At 46.6% G+C, this 24874-nt stretch overlaps 1 protein-coding gene across 4 annotated transcripts in view; it reads right to left on the reverse strand.

Annotated features, from left to right (window-relative positions):
* Positions 1-24874, reverse strand: part of TNIK (TRAF2 and NCK interacting kinase) — a 138413-nt gene that overhangs the window by 38742 nt on the left and 74797 nt on the right. For all 4 annotated transcript variants that reach the window (XM_042881358.1, XM_042881359.1, XM_042881360.1 and 1 more), the window contains exons 5-12: positions 21926-22036; positions 19640-19730; positions 18159-18289; positions 13304-13358; positions 12876-12954; positions 9180-9355; positions 7531-7597; positions 6328-6532 (exon numbers count right to left, since the gene is read on the reverse strand). In XM_042881358.1, coding sequence (XP_042737292.1) covers positions 6328-6532; positions 7531-7597; positions 9180-9355; positions 12876-12954; positions 13304-13358; positions 18159-18289; positions 19640-19730; positions 21926-22036 — 915 coding nt within the window. The remainder of the gene's footprint in view (positions 1-6327; positions 6533-7530; positions 7598-9179; positions 9356-12875; positions 12955-13303; positions 13359-18158; positions 18290-19639; positions 19731-21925; positions 22037-24874) is intronic.

Consider the following 24874-nt stretch of genomic DNA (forward strand, 5'->3'; position numbering starts at 1 on the left):
TTATAGCCTCTTCCCCTGCAATCAATACGGCTCTGTAAGGACGTACTGCTCCAGACTGGACACAGTGCTGCTTGCAAGGGGGGGAAGCGCACGCTCACCACATGCCCATACTGAAAATAATTAGCTAGCAACAGGCTGAATCATTTGCAATCACAAAACAAGTGCAACGGGGGCTTACCCTGCTCCTGCCCATCTCCTGGCCCATGATCCCTCTTCTTTGGCTCTGTCATGTCCAGCCCAACAGCAATATGGTGATGACAATCTACCACCTGCTCCCATGCTTCTGATGTGAACTGCATGGGGAGGATCGGCTTCTCCTTACTTCAAAGGTACCAAGAGTGTGACTCATGATTTTTCTCCCCTTCAAGGCATCCCTCCAAGGCTGCAGCTCAGGGACCCCCAAACTGCTCTCTTCAGGGATTTGGGAGCCACAGGCATGCTCCAGCCACCAAAGCAGCAGGCAGCTCTGCATGGCCACAGCCAGCTCATCAGCAGAGGGCACTCAAATGCAACCAGCAGCTGCCAGGGACTGTGGCCTCGTAGCTCCTCCTCTGGGTGCAGAGACAGACATGCAGTGCTCGTGGGGAAGCAACCCACAGAAGCATGGACCAAGGCCTTGTTTCTCCCTTTTATATTTCTTTTTCTGCTCAGACATTCTTGCTGCTGCGTGTTGGCAGGCTGCAGAGTCGAGGAAGGTATCGGAGTGATTTAAATGCTGCATGATGGCTACATTACATGGATGTAGAACAGGCAGCTGGCTGCAGAAGCTCTGCCCAAGGAGCTGGCTGAGCTCTCTGGAGGTGAAAATGCATACAGTTTAAATTGCTGATAAGCAGTAAACCTGCACTGTCAATATACAAAGATTTGGTATCTATTACCTACAGATATACAGACATCTATCTACGCATCTATCTAGATACGTATCTCCATAGATATACAGATATCTACAACAAGAATACACCCACATTACAAAATATGAAAGAGCCACTGCCTGTGTTACACCTTTCCATCCGCAGGTAACACCCACAGGGATCCTGCAATCTGATGATTGCCTCCAGCTTAACACGAGAGCTGCAGCACAGCGTTAGTTGCCATCCATGGCCACAGTCATCAGTGCTGCTTAACTCGCTGCAGGGAAAGAAAATTGCACTCAACCTGAAATAACCTGCCAGCTCCAGACTCCGGCGTGTCCCACGCCACGCACGCTGTCGCACTGCCCACGGGATGCATGTGTTACTCTGTGCGTACGCATGTCCTCGTTGAGAGCAGTGCTGACATATGTCTGCTTTGATTCTTCGAGCTCTATATTCAAAATGAGACGAGCGGGATGTAGCAGTGACAAATGGGATTTCCCAGCTTTGCCAGCTCTGGCCTGACCTTCTCAGATGAGAGCTGAGAAGGTCACTGCTCCCATGCACTCAGACAGCCCCCAGGAGCACAGGTTGAACACACGCTAACTTCAGCTCCCAAACATAGTGTGCATCATACTGGTTTGGTTTGGGGGAGAGAGGGCATTTTAAATGTGTTTTTTTTTTGTTAAAATCTCACACTGTTGAATAAAACACATAATGGTTGTGTAGGCTGGGCTTGGCTGGCAGGAGGTAGGGGACTGAATGCCACAGCTATTTCTCAGATAAAAATCACCGGATTGGTCTTTATTTCCCATCCAGCAGGCACATGAAGCCAAATCCCTCCAAGGGAGAACAGAAAATGCTGTTCCCGGGAGAGAGCTGCACACTGCTCCGCTACCAGCCAAATGCACACACCAGTGCCCAGTGAGACAGGTCCATTTCATTCCCTCCCTAAAGGCACACACCTAACTACCAGCCTTCTCTGCACCTCAAGCCTAGCAAAACCCAGAAGCTGGGAACTGAGCCCCTCCAGCTGCAGCTTTTCTTTGGGAGCTGCCAGCTGCTAATCAAAATAGTTAAGAGACTTCTATGCCCTGCTGCACCCCTCTCAAGGCCTGGAGTACAGAGCTCATCTGTGCTTCTCTCTACTTCTACACCCCTTTGGTCAGGTCATGCTATAACTAAAGCATTTGTCATGGCTGCCTACGAGCAACATCCTGCCCAATGCTGTCCCTGCAGAAATGCAGCAGCACAGACTCCCTGTGCACTGGCTCTTAGGGCCCTACTTCTGCAGCTGGCAAATAACTTAGAGGGATCTGACCCCATGATGGGGTGAGAGAAGCCCCCCAGCAATGCAGCTCTCTTCCACTCCTGGCTCACATCAGTGCTACCCCACTTGGTCCTGTGCCCACCAGCACAAGGATGATAGGGGGATCTTGTTTGAACTGAACTGAAAATCTGCAAGATGCAGCTCAAAACTGAAATGAAGGATTCAAAGAGCTCTCTTTATTTGCCTCCTTTTCTCCGTTTTCTGCCCTCTCCCTCCCACCTTCATTGCACACTTCCCACACTTCTCCAAGCCTGCAACTACTGTGTGTATTTACACTATTCAGATTTATTATTCATGCAAGGCAAGAGCACCAATTAATTAGGACTGCGTTTATATAACTCTGCAGGTAGAGATTTATGTAGCTGCTTGTAAGCCAGAATGGGATCTTATTTGTGCTGCACTGGAAATGACAGGTTTTAAATATTGATGAGGAAAGACACACGAAGGCAAAGCCTCCAGTGGGAAGGCCTTTGGAGGTTGGGCATGAAACAAGGACATCAAAGGAGCAAACTCTTCTTGCTCTACAAGATGCATTTAGGAACAGGAGCAGTGGGAGAGCTGTTCAGGGTTAGAGTCTCCCCATGAACCATGAGGGCCCTGAGAGGCACTAACACACACAAATGAAGCTCTCAAAAACCTTGGCAGCTGCTCCCAAACCTGAGCATGAGGCAGCAAAGATGTGGAATGGGAATTCCAAGTAACAAATGAAAACAAATACTCGAGGTGGCTGTGTTGTTGTGGCAGGCTCATTTATCCAAGCCACCAGGGAAACAGTGAATATGCCTGGAACATCATCGTTCCTGACACTGAGCACTGGAGCATGGAGAGGTGTTTCCCACCGGTAGAAAAATGGGGTCAGAACTTCCTACCACAGCAAATGGAGATGTGACAATGCTCTGAACCACTGCAGGCTTTATTTGGGGTCATCATGGAGGAACACGACTGAGACTCTGTGCAGGAGGAGGGTCTTGCTTCAGAAATGATGAGTTCTGTAGGCTTTATAAACAAAGCAAAACTAAAGAGATGTAAAGCATAGTGCATAACTGCATTATAGGAGCTCCTGTAATGGAGCTTTCCTTGTAAATGGGTATGCTGGCTGCTGCCAGGATCACTGCAAAGTAGCAATCCCAATGAAAATGCTCCTATAAGCTGTATGATACCCACATGTGCACAAGAAAGTAACAACTACAAATCCAGCTGGCCTAAGTTTACCTATAATTAATTGCAGGAAACCTTTTGCACTGCTTCGTAAGAACTTCCACTAGACAGTGCTCAGCTGATTATCATCTAAAAGAGCTGCAGCAAGTTTGTATTCACTGAACATCCAGCCCAGTAACCGCAGTGACTGCAATCTGCCATGTAAACAGCAAGGTGCTTAGATGGGGCTTCTGCATTCCCTGTAAGATCTGACCTTTCGTTTTCTGCCTATCAAGAGAATTAAAATCTGCAACATGACATAAAAATGAGGTTATGTAAAATCCTTTCTGACTACAGCTGCTCATTGCTGCCAAGGGGTCTGTATGGATATTTGTTGTGCAGTATCCTTAATGCTCTTGACCATAAGATGTGTTTTCCTCTAGCTCAGCAGGAGTTTTGATGGTAAATGCAGGGCAGCAAGGCTCATTCTGCACAAATGGAACGTGCAGAAACTTCCTGCATGAGGGTAAACAAAGCTGCCATTTTACTCCTCACAATTCAGCAAAGATAAGCATCACCATGGGTCCCGTGAAGCAGCACAGAAGAAATTCTGGTCCCGTTAGGTGGAGGAAATCCAGAGCAAAGAGTCAACAACTGGAGCTATTGAAAAGTTAGTGTTAGAAGGAGCTGGGAGGCCAAAAGGAAACTGCCTGGCCACTGCCAAAGAATTTTGGTGCTGCTGTGATGGGTCTGTAGGGCTGCTCTGTGGAGCAGAACAGCAGCAGGGCAATGGAGCACAGGGAGCCTTGGGCACTGACCTCAATACTGAGCTTGGCATAGCTGTGACAGCCGCTGTCTGCAAGCCTCTGTGTGGCCATCAGGCATGTGCCACCCCAAAATATCTGGGGAGAACATGAAGACCAAACTTCATCCATCACTGACTGTGCTAGAATTAGGGGCAGGAGCAATTAAACTTTGTGTGCTAATCTCTGCCTCTGCCTGCAGCAACCCATGGCAGACACAAACTACCACACAAAGCAGGTGGGCAGCTACAGGTGTTAGCACACCTCAGAAGGGTTTCTTGAGGAAAACAGGTAATGCAGGGGCATCTGAAACCCCACTGCATGGCATGAAGCATGATCAGCCCCCAGGACATGAGTGCTGCTGGGCAGAGGGAACATGGCAGCTGCCAGCACACAGCTCTCTGCTCTGTCTTAATCCCAACAGAACCCCTGGGCTGATCTCACTGCAGCTCTGTGCTGGGCACCTTTCAGTCACCATCCCACTATCCTTCCCAGTTCTCTGACACAGCAGGAGCACAAAAACACCTTTTCTCTCAGGGCCTGCTTTGCTCCAGCAGGCATCTGCCTTTCAATTTAGATCTGAACACTGAAAAGCAGCTGGAAAGGAGGTAATGGGTGAAGAGCCCACGGGGGCTGTTCCAGTCACTGGAAACAGAGGCACTGATTTTAAATACTAGCCACTGTGGCATTAGCTTTTAATGACATGGGGGTAAGAGCAAAGCTGGGCAGAGCCGTGCCTCAGCAGTCCAGGGCTGATCTGCCAGCTTAGTGAGCGGATTAGTCCTCCAGCAAAACCTGCCCAAGGAGCACGGGCAAAGAGAGAGAACGATTTTCTTCTATGTGCAGAGAACATATTAATACAGAGGCAAGTATTGTATTCATTACAGGATTTCAGCTAATCTGCTGTCTGCTTTTATCCTGCTATTGTTCCTCTTCTGTACTGCTTGCAGCAAGCACGTTCTTACAATGGCAGAGCCATGATTCCCTTATGATCGTTCCTAAATAAACATGTACTGGCACAGGGGATTTCAGGGTGTGAGTGCATGCACAAACCTTGTCCTGTCTCCAAGGTCCTCCCAACACTGACAACATGACAGACTTACACATTTACCAGCTGATGGAATTCTTTCACAGCTAAGCTCCTGACCTGGGGCATTACTCATCCCACTCAACCCAGCCTAGGGAGACCCAAGTTAAACATAGAAGATGCTGTGGCTCAGTCAAATTAAGGAAGTGGGTGCTCTGAAGCCCATTTACTGCAAGACATCTTTCAGACCTATCGGCGACCTCTTCATAAAGCTAACTTAATTACCCTTAATGCATGAACCCTTCAATCAGATGCTTGGGATGAGCTCAGAGTGAGTCAATGGGCTTCCACGTGCAAAACCACATCAGAAGCCTAAGAGCAGAAGAAATCCCCTTATTCTTTTGTGAACTTTTTCAGTCGGTAACTGTGAGATAACCCCAAAGCAAGCACTTCCTTCCAGGGTCGGGTGCCACTCACTGACACTGCGGCCACCCAGTCAAACACTGCAGCTAGATTTTAAATGGGGTGGATAATTTCATGACCGGTCGTATTTGTAGCTGGTACGTTAAGACAAGGGTAATGAAATCTTATGCTTCAGGGCACATATGGATTGTTGCACAAGCCAGGCATCTGCTCCTCCCCCATAAGAGAAATTGTAATTGGCAGGGCTGAAAGGACCAACGCTGAAATAAAAGATTAAATGGGACATAAGTGGTGCATGGATCTGGGGAAAGGGCAAATGGAGTTTTTTAGCTTCTTTACGAGCATCATATTCCACAGCAGCAAATAAGGACAATGAACGTGACAGACATCTGGCCTGACAGGAGTATTGGCCACCTGGACTGAATACAGCTGTCACACCAGTTCAGGACTAACTGTGCTCAGCAGAATCAGGGACCCCTTTAGTTTGGTGCTGAAGGGGTTTATTTACAATGAACAAGCTCTATTACCTCCACAAGGGCTGACAACACTTACATGGTGAGGAGAGCGCCCGTAGGTTGGTACAAACCTACACGCAGCACGTGTGAACAGAGGCTTTGTTCAGCACAACAAAACGCCTGGGTTTACCATCTAGAGAGGTCAGGGCACGATCACGGAGCACGCAGAGAGTGGGACCGGTTAGCAGACACTGCTGCTCAGCTCCCAGAGCCCCAGTTTGGCTTCTCTCCAGCCAGTTACCTCCTCCAGCCTTCGTCTCTGCTCCTTCTGCTCCTCGATCCGCTTCTGCCGCTCGGCCAGCAGCTGCCTCTTGTGCTCCTCGTTCTCCCGCTGCTGCTGCTCCAGCTGCTGCCGGCGCAGTGCCTCCGAGCGCTCCTTGTTGGCCAGCTGCAGCCTCAGGAAGTCCCGGCGCAGCGTGGACTCACCAGGCAGGTTCAGGATGGAGCTGCACAGGAGAAAAGCACCACGGAAGGTCCCACGCACATCCCGTGGCCGTGCACCCCACAGCACCTAGGCACTCCACCATGCTCCCATAGTAGGAACGGAGAGAAGGGCTGGGTCACAAGCGTTGGGGCAGATCGGCGCCAAGTTGAACACGAGTTTCACACCATCTCCCCTCACCATCCCTTTTTTTTTTTTATCTAAATAATTTTGTTTTCTTCTTAAATATAAACCCCGAAGCAGACAAGACATTGCTCAATCATACGCCTTGGCCCAGACCACAGCTTACCAACATTCATTTGCTAAAGGATTCCTTTACAGTAAAGTTTCTAACCAAAGTCCCTTGTGCTGCAGTGGCAGGCACTATATTTAGATGTTCACAAAGCACACTTAGCATGAATCATTGCCAGCTATTAAAATACTACATTATCTCAGGGAAATAATGGAATAATCTGATACTAATTACAATGAAACTGAAAAATGTCATCAAAGAAAGTTCCAGCCCTATTGTGCTTGAAGCAACGCTGCAAAGTTTCATGGTGAAAAGTTGCACAGAAATAGGGAGTGTGGATATAAGGAACCACATTTGCAAGAATCTTTCTTAATAACAGCTCACACATTCTTCCACATCCAAATACCCATAGGGGCAGTTCCTCACAGCGTAGTTCACGTGAGCACAGCAGCTGTGTGTGCACGGAGGATTCTGCACTAATTGCACTGAGCAGGCCGTCTAACAGGGACCTGCCATGCTCCTGTCCAGCCTGCACTGTCAATCCCACAGAAAATGAGACAGCTGGGTCTTCCCAGACTTTCAGCTGAGGGGATCTGTAGCATCAGTTTAATGCCTGCTCACCATCTAACAGGGGGAATATACTTCATCCTACCAGGGAACAGGACTCAGTGATCAAACTGTCCATCTTCTTTGTTATAAGCCTACAATCCATGTCAATTTCATATAGAATTAAAGAGACACAAAGGTAGAAACAAAAGGTTGATCTTTACCTGGGCTCTCCAGAGTCATTTTCCTCCTCCTCCTCCTCACTTCCACTGTACTCGTATTCTGTCTCATCTAGGAACATAATTACTTATCAGTGCCCTTTACTGGACTCATTTGTTTTTCTGATGGTTAAAAACTCTGAGGGGAAAACAGAACACTCTTTTTTTTTCCTGTCATGAAAAAGAATACCCAGCATTGTTTTTGTCCATTTTCTGATGTTATGAGAGGTCTGCAAGGCCATAAAATCAGCATTGCTGTCTCTGACTGCTGGTCCTGGCACACACAGCACACCTGGGGAGAAGGCTGCAGTCCTGGCTGCAGCAGGTGCAACCCTCCAGCAACCAAACATACACCATGTAAGGAAGAAGAGTTACCATAAATAAAGATTTACCACAACACAGCAAAAACTCTCTTCAGAAGAGCTCTTGCAAGTGAGACACACCAGAAGCTTTTGAAGCCACAGGCGCTGGAAGGTGGGATTTAACCACTGCTCTGAAGGTAATGACTTTCTTCCTAAAAATATGCTCTCCCTATGCAAATCTGTACGTTTTCCAGGCAATGAAGATATCTGCATCACAGCCCAATTGCAAAGCTGTGCTACGTACTGTGATTTCTACTGGGATACTGGCTTTATCAGATGAAGGGAAAGATAGTAAAAAGAAAGACTTGCATTTATCCAATTACTCTCCATCTCTAGGGTACAACCTTCATTTGCAAGACTAAACACATTTAATACTTTGCTAGGATCCAGCTTCATTGTTTCGATTACAGTGAAATCCATTGCAAAGGGCTGGAATGTAAGCATGAAAAATTAATACTGCTACCAATAAGAAAAGACATAGCGATATATATTAGTTTGCTGAATTCTACAAACAAGCTTTCCAATTCTAATTCAGCTCACGAGCAATGGAGTACTTTAACAAGTTTTTCAGCTATCTGATCTTCCTTTCAGAGCACTCTGACAGGGCCCAGAGAGTTCATTGCAAACATCCAGTTTAATAGGTTACTCCTAGTCAGCGGAATTGCTTTGGGCAAGGGTCTTATCTGGATGTTCGTTTGCACAGCTCTGCTCATCACTGGTGCTGCAGAAATGTCACGGAGATCAACAGACTTGAAAGATGTGAGCTCGGAAAAAATGCAGCTTGGCAGCTTCTCCCTCTCACGTGCTTGCACGAATATACGCACACGTGCATTTCATACACACATTTTTGTGAATCAAAGCTTAAATGTTCCGAGTGGAAATCACTACCTGGACAAAAAGACACTATTTTTCATCAGGAAAAAAAAAAGGACTTAAAAACATTGATTAGCTCTAATGACAATCACCTGCAGCCTTTGTATGAACACCAAATTGTTTTGTTATGGGTATCTGTTCTCACTTCGACTTTGGTGACGGCCAACAGGAACCAAATCAAATAAAGTATTTTAAAACCATGACAAGGGTGCACAAAAAAAGAAGCACACCTACTTAACTCAACCTGCATGCTATCCGAGTGGTGGAAACTCGAGACTGAGACTGCAAGCAACCTGGTCCTTTATGCCCTTCTCATTCTTCCTCTTCCCTTCCCCACACAGATACACCCCAGTGCACCCGAGGATCTCCAAACACACAGCAAAGCTCAGGGAGTGCCCAGAGCACGGGGCTCCCACCAACCTTTTTCTCCTCGCTTCTTCTTCGTCCTGTCGATGTGGTCCTTGAGCTGGATGCGGACCTGCCGCTCGTTGGGCTGGTCTCTGATGAAGGGGTGCTTCATCAGCTGCTCCGTCGTCGGTCTCTGGCTGTGGTTCTTCACCAGGCAGCTCTCAATGAAAGACTGAAACTTTTTAGACCTGGAAGGCGGGGGAAAATAAAAGCAAACAGTTAGCCATGTTGATTCTTGTATCAGGAAGTGAGAAATTCGTGGGTATTTGAGAATGCTGCTTGGATGCTGCCAGTTCTTGCTCAGATGCAGCTTTCTGGGAGGATTCATGCAACTTCCCTGTTGACACTTAGCATGGGCTCAAAGCAGCATCATCAAATCTCCTCTCAGTTTCCTCATGCATGCTTCTGTCCATGTTTGCCCAGGTGCTATTAGGGGAAAACACCACTCTGCTGAGTCTGGAGAAAGGTGGGAACCATCACTGTAATGGGGCATCAGCAGAGCCAAATGGCACCAACAGCAACCAACAAAACGCAAGAAACTGTTCTTACACCCTTCCCTTTGAGTCTGCAGGTAAGAATAAGAGACCACACCTACAGATATAAACGCAATCCCTCCATGAATTGTCACTCATCAGACCCCATGTCCCAGCTCACAGCCCAGGAGAACGGGACATGCTCTTCTGGAGCATGGTTTGGGCAGAGGCAGGACCATGGCTTTCGGAGGCAGAGCCCAGCCTCTCCTCACCAGCAAATAGTTAAATTCAGCCTCAGCTGAAACAATTTCAGCCAAATCTTTAATAAACAAACCCTTCTTAATCTCAAGTTTTGCATATCAGAAGTTCGGCCGGAATTAATTTCACCGCATTATAAGCCCAAGAGAACAGGGATTTACAAGGAAGAAAGATGTTGACAGGCCACTATGCTGTATGTTGCTTTAGCAAATAGGAAAATGAGTGTAAATTAATGACAGAAGCCAACAGATACTACAGAATTGCATTGAGAAGTAAAACAATAAGCTTTTGGGGATTTTACTTTTAAGCTGTCAGACTAGAAGTGATTTATCTTTTAAGTGCTAATCCATACAAATTGAGATGCAAAAATAAAATACACTACTGGATCCAATTAAATCCTCCCTCCAGCTTTATTAACGAGCAAATCTTCATCCTCCACCTTGCCTCAAGGAACCCTGCGTCTCTGTGTATTCCAGAAGGGCCAGACCACATGATGCTCTAAAAACTGCACCTCCAAAGCATCATTCTCCTCTGTGGGTCTGAACCTGGAGACAGCTCACGTCTGGGTGCGCAATCCAACCCCAGACAGGGCTAAGCTGAAGTAGTTTATGATGTTTCCTTCAGCACACAATGGGTTTGTCCACCTCCTCAGGCTCCAGTGCAGTATTTGCAGAGAGATGCAGGACACGGGTCTGTGCCCAGCCTGGCCCTGGCTAAGCCAAGACACAACCATGTACCTCATCGAGCTGCTGTCACAGCAGCAAGAACTGTAATCTGCACGTAGCCAAACAAGGGCTGCTGGAAACTGAAGCCTGCCCTGTGCATCCTCGAGTCACAAGGACAGGTGCAGAGATGTGTCCTTTCCCAGCCCAGCAGATCAAGCACTCACAGCACCACATAGATGCCACTCAGCATTGCTTTAATTGCCCCAGGAGCCTGCAGGCATTTGGCTCTCTTCTCCAAAAAGCAGCAGACAGCAGGACTCTCTCTAGCTCTGATTCTGGGTGACACCTTTACTACTTCTCATCACCACCCTGGTGCAGGTCAGCCCATCTCCATAGCCACATGCACTGCTGTTTCCCCAGCTCAGCCCATCTCCATAGCCAAATGCATTGCTGTTCCCTCAGCTCCCGGGCTTTGCAAAGCTTAAATAAATGTTTGCAAAGGCTTCCCAGCTGCTTAGATGAAAAGTGCTATCACAGTGCAAATACCACTTCATTAACAAAGAGATCTTGCCATTTTTTATGAGGCAGGGACAGGAAGTGTTTACGATAATGACATCACTAAAGTTCAAGTGGATTTCACCTGTGAAATGCAGGAAGAAAACAAAGCACCACTGCTGGCTGGATTTAATTGGAAAAGGATACCAAAGAATCTGTAACTTCACAGGACCACAGCACTGTTTCAAAAGCGAGTTCAATGAAAAAAAGACTTGGCAAGCAATAAAAAACAATAAATAGAGCCACTGTGAGAGCCTGGTCAAACATCTCAGCTTCTCCTGGGTCTTGCAGAGGTCCAGGTCCAATACGTCCAGCTGAGAAATGAGTCAGAGACAGCAGATCTGCCTGGAATCCCAGTGGAAACACTTAAAAAAATTGTTCTTAAGGAACTGGTGGACTCTTACTGCTTTGGAGCTCAAGGCTGAGCTGTGCAACCAAGAAGAGGAGCAAAACCAAGGACAGGAGCAAAGCCAAGGACATGTAGATCACCTGCCACAGCTGGGGAAGATGGTGTCAAGCAATACCCTGGCTGGTGCAGAACATATCTAAGTACGTCAGACTCTTATCTGAGCCAGGAGTAAAATAGAAACTCCACCCCAGAGCAGTTTTTACCTTCAGGAGATGGGCAAAGTACTCTGCTCAAAGCCTGCTTTTGTCAGCTGCCTTCCCCTTTGTCTGCAGGCTGAGAACCTTTGCTGAATAAACAGCATATTTGTATGAAAAAAACCACCAATCCTCTGAAGTCTTACAATCCACTCTGCGCTGTAGCAGTGAGGATAATGAAATAGGAGACTGGTGATCTGGCAGAAAACAAGTGTCTAAACTGTTTTCTCAGCTCTCTGACAAATGGCATCCTAAAAAAAACTGTGCAAGGAAAGAGAGCTTCAATATCCTCTGGCAGAGCTGGAAGGGAAAGATCCTTGTCCTGGTTTGGTACTGGAACATCTGAGGACTGAGCTGACAAAATGAAGACACTTTTTGCTAAATCCTGGGACTCCAAGGCTCTCATTCCTCTCCCCTCCCAGTAGCATTCCTGCTGCTTTGGCACCGAGTGTTTGCAGTGCCTACCAATTACTCTGCTCCCTTTTTGTGTGTGTGTGTTTTCAAAAAGATAATAAGCATCATTTCAAGGAATAAAGCACAGTTTCCTTCTTGCTCTCAGCCTATCTGAGGCCATGCTGTTTCTCTAAAGCCTGGCAGATCTCTCCCAGTAAAATCAGGGCTGAACCTGAGGCAGGCAAACCATGCAAACCAGAGATGAGTGTTTTTAAGGACTCCAGCTCCATTGGTACAGAACATACAGTAACAAAACAACATCTGCTGGGCTTCAGAAGTATTTTTCCTATGGGTTTGCATTGGCATATCCCCTCTTTCTTTTTCCTTTTTTTCTCTTCCAAAACGGTGATGTACTTTTTCCCCCAAAATTTTAAAATAAAGCCCAAACTAAGTACAAATCTCTGCATTCTTGCACCTTCAAGATAAACTATCCTTTCTTTTGGCCTGGCTACATGTTTCCATTTGAAAATGGAACTTTACTGGAAAGAAAGGGGAGCCAAGTGAAGTGTCAGCTGCTTTTAGCTGCACAAAGCCAACTCAATGTTGGGAAAGGGCAATGTGAGAAGCATTTCCCTCTCTGCTTCTCCCCTTCCACCCTCTTCCTCCCATGCCTGTGCTCTGTGCAGACCAAAATGCTTCTCCACAGGAGAATATGCACCTAATGCACCCATTTGATGACCACTGAATATGGAGAGACTCACCACTTCTTGGATTTCAACCTCGGGGCTGGGTTGCGGGGGATGAGGAAGAGGGCTCTCATGGGGTGCATGTCACAGAGAGCTGCAAAGTGCAAGAAGAAGTATTAAGCACAGCATGATGTCTCATGAAGAGCTGACACAAACACACCCAAACTCCCTCTGATGCCACCAGATCAGCAGGACAATCGGAGCACGTGCAGCACCAGAAGCCACACACAGCTTTTTGTGCCTTTGCTTGCTGCTCCTATTCCCTAAGCAGCTTTTTCCCCACCACGTCTTGGACCCCGCAAACTGCACCAAACCCAGTCCAGGCCGCTCAGTGAAACCCTTGCCTGGGGTTTCCAGCTCAGATCTCTGTGCCTGCTGACACTCAGCAAATCCTAGCAAGTCACCACCAGCATTAAATAAAGCAGAGCCACGCAGCTACTTACGGGGAGCGCCTTCTGCCATCTCTATGGCTGTTATCCCCAGAGACCACAAGTCACTCTGTGAAAAAAAGCAGATGGAAATGTGTGATGCAGTGCAGCATTGTCACAACAGTGGGCACAAAGGGAACCCCAGGGCTCAGCCCCACGAGCAGGGCCTCTGCTTTCTCCGCCGGGGCCTAAACCTGCAGCACAGGAGATCATCTTTTATGCTCTTCCCATATTTTAAGGCTTGATAATAGGCTCCCAGACTTGCTGCTTATCCCAAGCTTTATTGCAGAGCTTTTGGTGGATGTCACACTAGTGCAGGTGTGGGACATGGCCAACCCCTGCAGCCATCTCACTAGGCATAGTTTCCAGCAGCTGTGGTGCAGAGATGTTGGCATCCCAAAGGTCCCAGGACACCCCTTTGGCTGTGGCATCCCAATGAGCAAACCCCCTAAAGCCTCGATGATCCAGCAACACACCACCTCCCTGCCCCATGAAGAGGAAAGCAGCAAGAGGCAGGAAGGAGGCACAAACTCCAGGTGCTTTCCTGAGACTCTGGCAGAGATTTCATGCCCTGTGACCTGACTATCCAGTTCCAAGGACACAGCACAGTGGTGCAGCTTTGATTCTGCACCACGGGATGCAAGCAGCAATGTGCCAGCCCTGGGGCTGTAGGTAGCCCACAGCAGCCATCTGCGCCCTGGTAATGGGGCTGCAAGCTTCCTGCTTCAAGCTGGATGACACACAAATGGATTTGTTGCAGCTCCTGAGAATACAGCCTGTCTGGGATAGATTAGAAACACGAAGTATCTTGAGATACCTCAGGACTCTTTTGAATCATGCACTGCTCATTAGCTAGAAGCATGAAAAGCAGCGTTTCGCTAGTGGGAGGAGAAACGGGTACCCTCACTTACTGTGTTCCCAATCCTTCCTCAGCCCACACAGTTGTTTTAGTCTCCTGAATGATTAGTGCATGGAAAGTGCATCTATTCAGAAAGCTCCTTTGATTTCATGCTTGTATCACTTTTCCTTCAATTTTCTCACTTGCAATGAGGGATATTTATAGCCCCAGCTCCCTGCCCGTGAGGCTCTACTCCTCACCAATCCATACCACAAGAAATCCCACGTGAGCCCTGGCTCCACCACTCGCTCCAGTAACGAGTCCCAGAGGATGGCTCAGCTCTTACAGACAGGAGGTGTCTTACAGACACCATGCGATCAGGCAGAAGGAAACGAGAACTTTCCTTAATGGCACTGCTGCAACTTGTGCTGGCTTTCTTTTGGCAGAAGGTGGCTAATTCATGACTGGGACATCATGTATAGGACTGCCTAATGATTCATATCTTTGCACCCAACGCACTGGGAACAGAAGCCAGACTAATTTTGGTGCCTTCATTTGAAGCACATTCCCTAACGCATCTCCAGGCCTGGCGGAGGGGAAGGTGCCAGCTGGCACAGGCACACTGCTAAAGCAAAGCCAAGAGCTTGCTCCTTCCTCTCTCCACACTCTGCCATGGACCTCAAGGACAGGGCTGCTCTTCCAGCAGGTCTGGAACTACCTGGAACCACCTCCAGGTCTGGTGGAGATGGCTTTGTCCTTAGACATCATCTCATCAACCAGGGCTTCCCAGCTCCCTACAATGAGCAGCGACTCCAGGCTTCCCTGGGAGCTCAGTGCAGCAGCTGTGAGGCTGAAGTCGTGGTTTGGTTCATGCTGAAGGGCAGTACAAGGACTTGGCAGCTACAGAACAAGCCCTGCTGAGATGGGACATAGCAGTGGTCCAGGGCAGAATCCAGAGCCCCACAAGGAAGCAAACAAGCCCCACACACACAGATGCAGATGTGAGTTGGAAGCTGTGAGTACACTGAAGAGGACTCAAAGGCTGGCTGAGCTCCAGTGACACAGAAAAACGAGTACGAGCTGTGCACAGGTACATCTCAGAGCAGAGGGGATGGACTCTGCCTCCCATTCTCCCTCTGTGATCTCCAGTTCCCACGTGCTGCTCTCTCTGTGCCCCACTTTCCGCCATGGCCCTGCAGTCACTCCTCAGTCTGTGCTCCATTTCAAAAGCTGTCCTTCCCAAGCAGCCTTGAGCCTCTAATCCTGCAAACTGATGCATCTGAGAAAGGTTGTTCTTCCCAGCTCAGAGCACCAAGAGCTGCAGGGCAGGAGCCCCGAAGACTACAGCACCTTCTGTGTACGCATGTAAATATGTATGTGACACCCTCCAGGAAACAACCTGCATTTTACAGTTTCAAGGCCAATTTCCTTCTTTTTAACCCAAGTTTTCCCTTAACAAATGCTGTCCCATTAGTCCTTGCAGCAGATCTTTGTACCTGCCTAAAAATTCTCCCTCAAATCTCATTTGCAACACTTTCGCAGGACAGCCACATCCATTCTTTGTCTCTGCTCAGCTGGGATTTATGCTGCATACTTAATTATCTCAGTCTTTCCACATGATTCAGTATGCATGACCCCTTCCTTTTGGTTGCCTGAACTCCTTCCAAATTCCTAGTGTGTCTTTCCATATTGAGGTGCCCGGTATTATATGCAACATGCCAAGTGATCTTAAAACTGCAGCAACACAGAGAAGGATTATCACCTCTCTAAGTCTCCGAGAGAAAGCAGAAAACTCAGTGGGAAGCACGCATTTCAAACTGATCTAAAATTCAGGTTTTTGTTTCTTCTTGAGTCTGAAAAGCTTTTCAGTCCACCCAGCAAAAAGCCGCTGTGCTAATATATTTGCATTGTCTTGACTTGAGAAGGAAGCAAGCTGGTTTTCCCTTTTCATTCGACACTTACCGACAAGTTCTCTAAAGAAAAAAATAAGACTGTCTGGGGAAAAAACAACAAATAACTTCAACAACATGGAGTTTCTATCTCTTCTTTTTTAGAGGTTTATTTTTCTGAGGAGGCATTTACTGCATCCTTCCGTCGATTACACGGCAACTCTTCCTGACTCAGAAAGAAGTGAGATTAGAGGCTTTTTGTCCAACAGATTAAGCCTGTGAGGATTCCTTTTTTCCACCCTCTAAGTCTCATCTTTTGTATTCACTATTTCAAGCCGGTTGGCTAAACCTGAGTGTCTGATTTGCATGTCTTTAAAAAATAATAATCGTCATTTCCATTTTTTTCCCCACTTCAAAGCAAGAACATCAGGTACAGGGACACGACCTGGGGTAATGCCCAGTGGCTCCCACAACACCGCGAGCCCCACAAACACCCTGCAGTAAGCATGTCAGCAGCAACCAGCCTTCTGTTCCACATCCCCAGTCAAGGAAAAACTGTCAGTGCCAAGTGCAGAGACAAAGGGGCCCAGCGTGCTACGAGCGTTTGATCCTTGGGGACAATAGAGGGATTTTGGTCCCAGCACTTGTGCATCTCTCAGTGACATGTTAAGTGCCCCAGTTTTTCTGGAAAGAGTAAAACCTCATATAGAGGCTTTCCAGTGCCTGAAGGGGGGGTCCCAGGAAAGGTGGGAAGGGATTCTGTAAGGGCATGCAGTGACAGAACGAGGGGAGAGGCCCCAGCACTGCTGCCCTGAGATCTGTGTGTGCCCCATCCCTGGAGGTGACCAAGGCCATGGGTGGGCTTTGGGCAGCCTGAGCTGGTGGGGTGACTGCCCATGGCAGAGGTTGGGGCTGGGTTATCTTTAAGGTCCTTTCCAACCCAAACCAGTCTGTCATTCTATCAAACACCAAAGCAACTTTTTGTTACTTTAAAATCCTTCATCTCTTAAAAATTCTCTTTAAAAAAAAGAGGCCAGTAATTGCACTGCAAAGTGGTGGGCTGTTGTGCCGTTACATTACACTGTAACATCCTGCTGTTAAAAAGCAGCTACCTACCTAGCTCACACCGAAGGGCTGCCAAGTCCTTTTAAAATATTACTCTGCAAGTGACCTCTCAGGGTGGGCACAGAGGCGTAGCAAGCTTTATATCCCTCTGCATTTCCTCCAAAAGCCCGCATTTTGTAGCTTTCCCCACTCTCCAAAAATGGTCAGTGGATCTCAGGGGGGTTGCAGTTAGAAATTCATGTTCAACAAAACCACAAGGCACAAAAAGGCACCACAAGGGACAAGCCCACAAAATACGGAAAGCTTTCCTTGCCTGTAGCATCAGCCTCCACTGCAGTTTGAATGGGCAGCGGGAATCACCCCCCCTCTGACCTGCTGCATGGCATGCCCCTCTCTCCATCTTACAGCTCTGCAGCAATGTTGTGCTGTCACTGATCCAAAAATAAACTTTCAACAGGCAACAGACATGTGAAAAGTAGGTCAGAGCCCTGAACGTCTGCTTGTGTGACAACCTTCAGATCTCCCTGTGAATACCAGCCTGCAGGCCAAAAGATGTGATTTTGCCCATTCTAAACCTGACCTGACTTCTCTGAGGAATGAATTGAGGAAACACAGCGTGTTGGTGGTAGTATTGAAACACTCAGCACTGAAAAACTGAGGAGCAGGTAAAGAAACCTCAGTCTGACACCTTTCTCAGCATGGGGAAAGACTTCTTCACACTAAATCTTGGTAGGTGATGAGCACAACAAAAATTCACATTGGACCCAAATTCACATCTCAAAATTTAACAGGCAGAAAGCAGGAGGAGACCACACTGCCTGTCAGTGTAATTAGCAAAGCTGCAAGAATGTACTAAATTCCTGCTTGCTCAAGTCTTAGGTGCTGGGACACAAAATCTGAGATCCTACCAAGCACCACCTTCAGATGTTTACGGTCACAACTCTCATTTTAAGCACTCACAAGTAGAGAACACTCTTTCTTTGAGTCCCCTGACTGCTTTAATTCCTTGATTACCTTATTAGTGACTGCACTAGACTCAAAGATTGCATCTGTAATAACATACAAAGGAGTACAGTACCTTAAAGTCGTAAGTGGCATCAGGATTTTCATCACAAGCAATGACCTCAGGGGCCATCCAGTAAGGCGTTCCAATGAAGGTATTCCTCCTGCCCACTGTTCTGTCCAGCTGAGCACTGACACCAAAATCCACTATGGACAGGAGAGCAACAGGACACAGTGAGTGTCAGACACAAACCTGAGCAACGTTCTTCTGCTGAATGTAAGACAGTGAAGTACACTAACAGCATGGTCAGGAGAGAAAAATACGGCCAGAGACACTTCTGTTTCATCTTTGCTAAGGTCAACAGATAAACAGATGTCAACCAAAGATGAATCTGATTGTCTGATTTCCAGCTTTCATAAGCAACCTTGTGCCTCTTCCTCCTTGCCAGGAGGCAATGAGAAGAAATCACAGTTTCTCATACTAATGAGAATCAGGGTTAGAAACACGAATAAGCAGCAGCCTTTGTTCTATGTTTTTTTTTTTCATTGAATTAAGGCCTGCCAAATGTTTGTAGAAGCCTCATTTTTCTACCTAAATTCTTGCTGGAAATGGCAGAAATGTAAAAGACTTCAGGAACCAAGGCTAAGGACAAAAGCCCATAGGGAAATGTCAAGCACAGAGCTGAAAAATGAAGCAAAAACTGATGAAATCACATCAATGAGAGAATACTCCACGGTCCACCAAGCTCACTTTGCACAACATAATGGCTGGAGATTTGCCCTGGAGAATTTCCCCTTGGAGGGGAATCTTCACCAGCATAAAGCCAAACAAGCTGGTGGTGCCATCTGTTAAGATGGGGTTTGATTCCACAGCAAAGACATGGTAAAACAAGGATTCCACTTCACCTCGCCAGTGTAGGAGATCTTCCATCACTAGCATAAACTAAAAACACACAAAGATGGCTTTAATAAGACAGGTGCTGGACGATGGAGGGTATCAGGACAGACTGTGCTGTTATCCATGTATCTTCATGTGGATGATGGGTCTTTTCAAGGATGACAAACACTGCATACAAATTTCAGAATATTTCTTGCAATTGAAGCACTGACTGAAAGGTTAGCTTGCAAACCTAGATTATGTCATGGTAAATGGAATGGATTATGGTGATGGAGGACACATACAAGGCATACAGCTGTGGAGAAATGCACTTTGATGATGTCTGGGGATGCACACAGGCAAATTTTCAATCTAGGGCATGAAAAATGATCACAATTGGTCAACCTGTATCTAGTGGCAGAACTGCCCACCCCACCTCTCTGCAGAAACACCACTGTAAATGGATCTTTGTACGCAGAACTTGGTCATCAGTCACTGACAGTTTACTGCATGGCCGATCAACACCCAACGTCACATTTTTGAGGCCAGCACAAGAAAAAACACACAGCAGCTTTTAGGACCCACTGCCGTTCTCCAAGCAATTTACAGGCTCTACCAATTTCATCTCTTCTCTCCAGGCAGCCTACTTGCAGTTTGCAAGAGCTCTAACCAATCCTTACCTAGTTTAACTTCTGCATTTTCCGTCAGCAATACATTCTGTCCCTTGATGTCTCGATGAATTACTTTGTGCTGGTGTAGATGACTCAAGCCCTAGAGAATTCAGAGAGAGGTTAGAGGAATCCGAGTTCAAAGCATGCTATTTTCTGACATTCCTCCTCAACCAATTACGGTCCAGAAATGAAAGATTCACAGTTGCAGTTAAGCACTTGAGAATGCTTTTGTTTATCACGCGTTGAAAACGCTGTCCTGTGTTACCTGCTGGGGGGACATACCCAGCAAATGAAACGCCCGCTGCCTGGCTGCATGTGCTGCAGTGGGTGCTCCATAGCAGGTGACAACCACTGACAACTCCAGAGGGATTAAGACCAGCCTTCCAGTTTCTGCAGAAACCCATAGTAACCCAAATTTCTCTGTATTTCTAGATGCAGTTTTCCCCATGGGCTTTTTTGCCTTAGGGAGCCATTTGTGTTGCAGAAGTAATAGAAAGCTTGTGTGTCCTTTCTGTACTTCCATCATCAAGAAACCAAAAAAAAACCAATTCTCTTTGTTATACTGGTCCAATAAGTGGGACTCCAATATACTGAAAAGCTTGTATTAAAAAAGATACCATGGAAATACAAATATTATAACTTGCACATATCCCTAATAGAGATATAGCTCAAATTAAAAGCCCATCTCAAAGGCTAAAGGTAAACTAGCTTTTCTGTTGTGTTGCTTTATTAGCTCATTAATTTCTTTTTGCAGCCTCCATTTTTATTTCATTCATTTATTATTACATTTCCGAACTAACATCCACCTATATTGCCAGCTTAATAAAAAATGGATTACTTTAAAAACTACTTCTGCATTAGGTTTACACTTCACATTAAACATTCATATTCGAGGAAGAATATAATTTCTACTATCACTGCTGGTAGTTATGAGTCATTTTTTGCTTGTTACCTTGAGACAACACTGTGGAACAGATTATATCTGTAGAGGTGCCCTGCTGCATTCAATTTTTAGCCACATTATACCCAGTTAGAGGCTCGGTGCACTGGAGGCAAAGCAAAAACTTCACGAAAAGCCAACAAATCCTTCCACAGAGCAGGATCAAGTCCTGCATGTCAGAATTACAACGTGCCCTCGACTTCTGAACCAAGAACGAACCACACATACTGCAGCATGAAGGTGGGAGTCTTTTACGCCCCAAAATACTGTTTTATGACCCCAAATCCTCAGCAGCTTTTGGAGCCTGCAGGTCACTAAGTCAACCGCTTCAAAGCACGGCCACAGCACAGCACAGCTTGCACTCTGCACGGCGCAAATGAGAGCAGTGACACTTGATGGTGGCCCTGGGACATGATTCAATGGATAGGTTTTGACTCACTGACAGTGACTATTTTAAGAAGGAGGCTCACAGAGCTCATACATTTGTAATAAACCCACATGCAACTGTGGTTTCCTGACACTGAAAGAAGAACTGATCAGCTCCAGCTCCTTCTGTACATCAGGCTGGTTGTGCTGGCACAGATGGTGACACCAAGGGTCAAGAGAAGTGCTGCGTCACCCTGGTCACCAACAGGAGCCTAAGAGGCAGCATCAGACACAGCTCATGGAGAGCTGTTGGAGCAGTCATTTTGACTCGTTTTCTTTGAATGGCTCTTGTATAGTTTTCTTCACGTATCTGCTATTTCTTGTCTTTTCTTGAACAAGATTTCAGTTCATGAACTCTTAAGATTTTAATGTCAGGGCAACCACTGCAATTGCATAATCTGTCCTCATTTGTAGAAAATACAAGCAAGTCTTTGCTAGAGGTGCCACCCCCCATTATGTGAAACTCCAGCGTGGCCCGTTTTAAGACATTCCAGTCAAACATTTATCTTGTGGGCATAAAAGCTGCAGCATCCTCATTAAAGTCAGAGGCATGTGGATTTAATAAAGCATAAGATGTTTTTTAATCATGCAGACTCTCTCCACAGGTTTTATTAGTCCTTACCTTTCTGTTAATTGAAATCACAATCCTACTGTAAATAAATCTTCACCTCATTAATATTAAGGGAAATTACATTTCAGCTGAAGGAAAGAAGAGGGTTAAAATTCAGGCAGCTAACAAAGCTAAAGGGCATTAAGTAGTGCTTATTTATTATGCATCATACAAGCACATGAATCATTCATGCCTACCAGCACCGAAGCTGCTCAAGTCCACAGAGCAGAGCCTCAAGAGCCAACGGCTTCGCGTGTCCCCAAGGCCCACGTGCCACACTCCACCAACGCATGGCATTTAGCTCCCTCTGGGCACATACCCTTAAAATCTCTCTGCAGATGTAGGCAATCCACTCCTCCTTCAAAGTGTTCCCCTTTGTGTTCTTGATGAGGTCGGTGACGGAGCCCGCGCCGCAGAACTCCATCACCAGCTGCCAAATGAAACACAAGTGCAATTACTGCAATTAGGCTGAAAGCATCCTCCGGGCTGCACAGCCCAAGGGCAGGGCCTGACACCGGCAATGCAGCTGCCATCAAACCTATCTGCTTTTAATCCACGTGTTTTTTGTTAAAAAAGGAAACGGTAAAAGGTGGGAAGGCTGGAAAGGTGCGATGCTGCTGCCTGGTATGGTGGGAACACGAAACAGGAATCAGTGCAGTGCCAAAAAGCAGAGATCAGAAACATTGAAACCACACTGGCAAAACTCTGCCTCTTGCATTTGAGCTCTTCAACCCCGAATATGTGAAAGCAACATGGCAGATCTGAAAGCTTTGTAAACCTTACAAAACAGCAATATTTTTTCCATTTTTGTACCAGCCCATCTCTGTCTTCAACCACCTTTTTAAGCAGAGAGCCCTCCAGAGGCTAAGCTCACTGTGCGGCTCCCCAGGGACAGCTGGAGCCCTTGTGCTCGGGCTGATGCCAAATAGACCAGGAACCACCATCTGTACCACTTAGAAAGCTCCATAATATGAAATACAGAAACACAAGGATCTAACCTGCACCCAAACTTTATCTTGTCACTGAGCAACTGTGAAATAAAACATTCCAGAACAGTCCAGGATGTGACTCTGCCTTCCAGGGGCACCACGGGCTGCAGGCGAGCAGCAATCCCTGTGCTTGAGAACCTGAGTGCAGCAAGAACATACAACAAGCCTCCCCCAGGTCCTGCTGAAGTGTTTCTTCATCAAAAGTGAAACCTTGTTTTCCAGTTAGATCAGTTTGTCTGCAGAAAGATATTCCCTTTCCCTAGAAGTCATGCTGTGCCAGATTTCTTCACTGCACATGTTTAAAGTTTCCCATCATACGCAGCTTATGTGGTATTTAATATTTTCCAAGCAAGAGACATCACCTCATTAAAAACATGGACTAAGAGAAGGGAACAGCAAAAGGTCTGCCCAAGTCCTACCCAAATTGCTCAGAGATACTGATTAAAAAGACTGTTATAAATACACAGTCACAGAATTCAGGCCCAGTACTGCTACAGAATTCCTGTACAAATAAAATGCTTGAGCAGAATACATCTCAGTTGGCTGACAGACCCCTCTGACCATGCTCCTATCTTTAGTTTTGATATCAAGTTTCTCTTCTCTTCCTAAAATGACAGCTGAAATACTCTTTGCATATCTCCTTACATCAGGAAACTGGCTCCCAGCAAAGATGCATGGCTGGCCAAAGTCTGTCCTGCGAGGACAGTATCTGCATGTGTTTCTGATTAACAGAGCGTTTGGGATACCGCTGCAGCAAGCACTGAAAGGAAATCCCTGGATAGCTGAACCAGCTGAAAACCAACAGGCTGACCTCTCCCTGCAACACTTTATGGCCTCCTGCCATGGAAACTCATCCGCAGGATCTCACCGGGGTTTGCAGCAAGAGGCCCTGGAGGCTGCAGGAGGTCTGGGAATCATTTCGTTAAGGATCAGTTCACCTTTGTCTTCTCCTTCAGAAGGAGACAGGCTCACCCACACCACACCTGTTTGCATGAGCAACAGCCCTGCAGGGGAAGGGCACGTCCTGCTGTGTTTTGCAGTCACAGCGCTTAAAGGAAGATGGGACAAACACCATTAGAAGTTCTCAGTGCACACATTAATCTGCCAGACTATCTTCATGGAGTTGGCAACTCACTCAGACCGCTGTTCTCTCCCTCACTGCACAGAGCTAAGATTAATTTTGCACCAGTAGGTGAAGAACGCAGCTGCCCGCTGATGTATCCAAAATCTGGAATTGTGAAACCTCTGAGAGACTAAAACTGAAGAGGCAGAGGGGAAAAGATTCTTGGGAGGAGTGTTTCCAACTTAGCTTTTGAAGAGCTGTCCAATCCTACAGCATCCCTGGGAGAACACCCGGCACCAGCAGACAGGGGCTCAGCAGCACACAGGTTGTTAACACCACAGCTCCCGGAGATCCCTGCCATCAGTTCTCCAAGAGGAGCAGCAGGAACACAACAAGGCTGCCAGCACACCTCTGTCTGGAACAGAAAGTGGATGGACACCCGACTTGAAAAAACACCACTTCCGGAAGTTTTCAATGGGACAGGAAGGCAGCTGGCAGCATGCTGCTGTGGCAGTTAGAAAAGAAAGAAATCCCACTCCTAGAGTTCTCTTTGATGCTCAGATGGAAGGATGCTACAGGAGACCCAAATATGGCTTTACTACACAACTACAAAGAGAGTAAATAGTGAAGGTGGGTCACACGTCACTAGGAGGTGGGTCAACATGTCACTAGGTAAGGTGAGGCTTCACAAGAGCAATAAATGCACACTGGAGCAGGTACAGAAAGGATGAAAAAGATTATCAGGTCGCTTCAGAGGACGCAAAGATTTGTTTAGAAGGAGAGTTATTTAAGCCACAAGGCAGATATTGCCATGGTATCATTATATATAAACACCCTCTGGGTACACGTAGGTGAGAAGGCAACAAACAGCATTCCAGGAGAACAGAAAAAGGAACAAGAGGAAAGGCTTCAAATGATGCTCCTATCAGATACTTCCTTACCAGCCCCATGTCTCCAGGTGAGTGCTTTGCCCAGCTAACTCTGCCATCATTAGCAATCTTCTTAAAGGATGGAGTCATGATGGGGTAGGAGAATAAACTTGAAATGCAGATTGAATTTTTAACTGTAATCAAAATTATCATCAAGATGCGATAAAGGTAATATTGTCTTCCAAAATTTAATCTGCAAGGCCATTTATTGAGGAAGTATTTTTAAATACAGCTCATTTAGCATCTACTTTACTCTTCATATCAGAGCGACAGCAAACTTGACAAGG

This window comes from Lagopus leucura, unplaced genomic scaffold (genome assembly GCF_019238085.1).
Source record: "Lagopus leucura isolate 7727_CA_CO unplaced genomic scaffold, USGS_WTPT01 Super-Scaffold_100029, whole genome shotgun sequence".
NCBI classification, from domain to species: domain Eukaryota; kingdom Metazoa; phylum Chordata; class Aves; order Galliformes; family Phasianidae; genus Lagopus; species Lagopus leucura.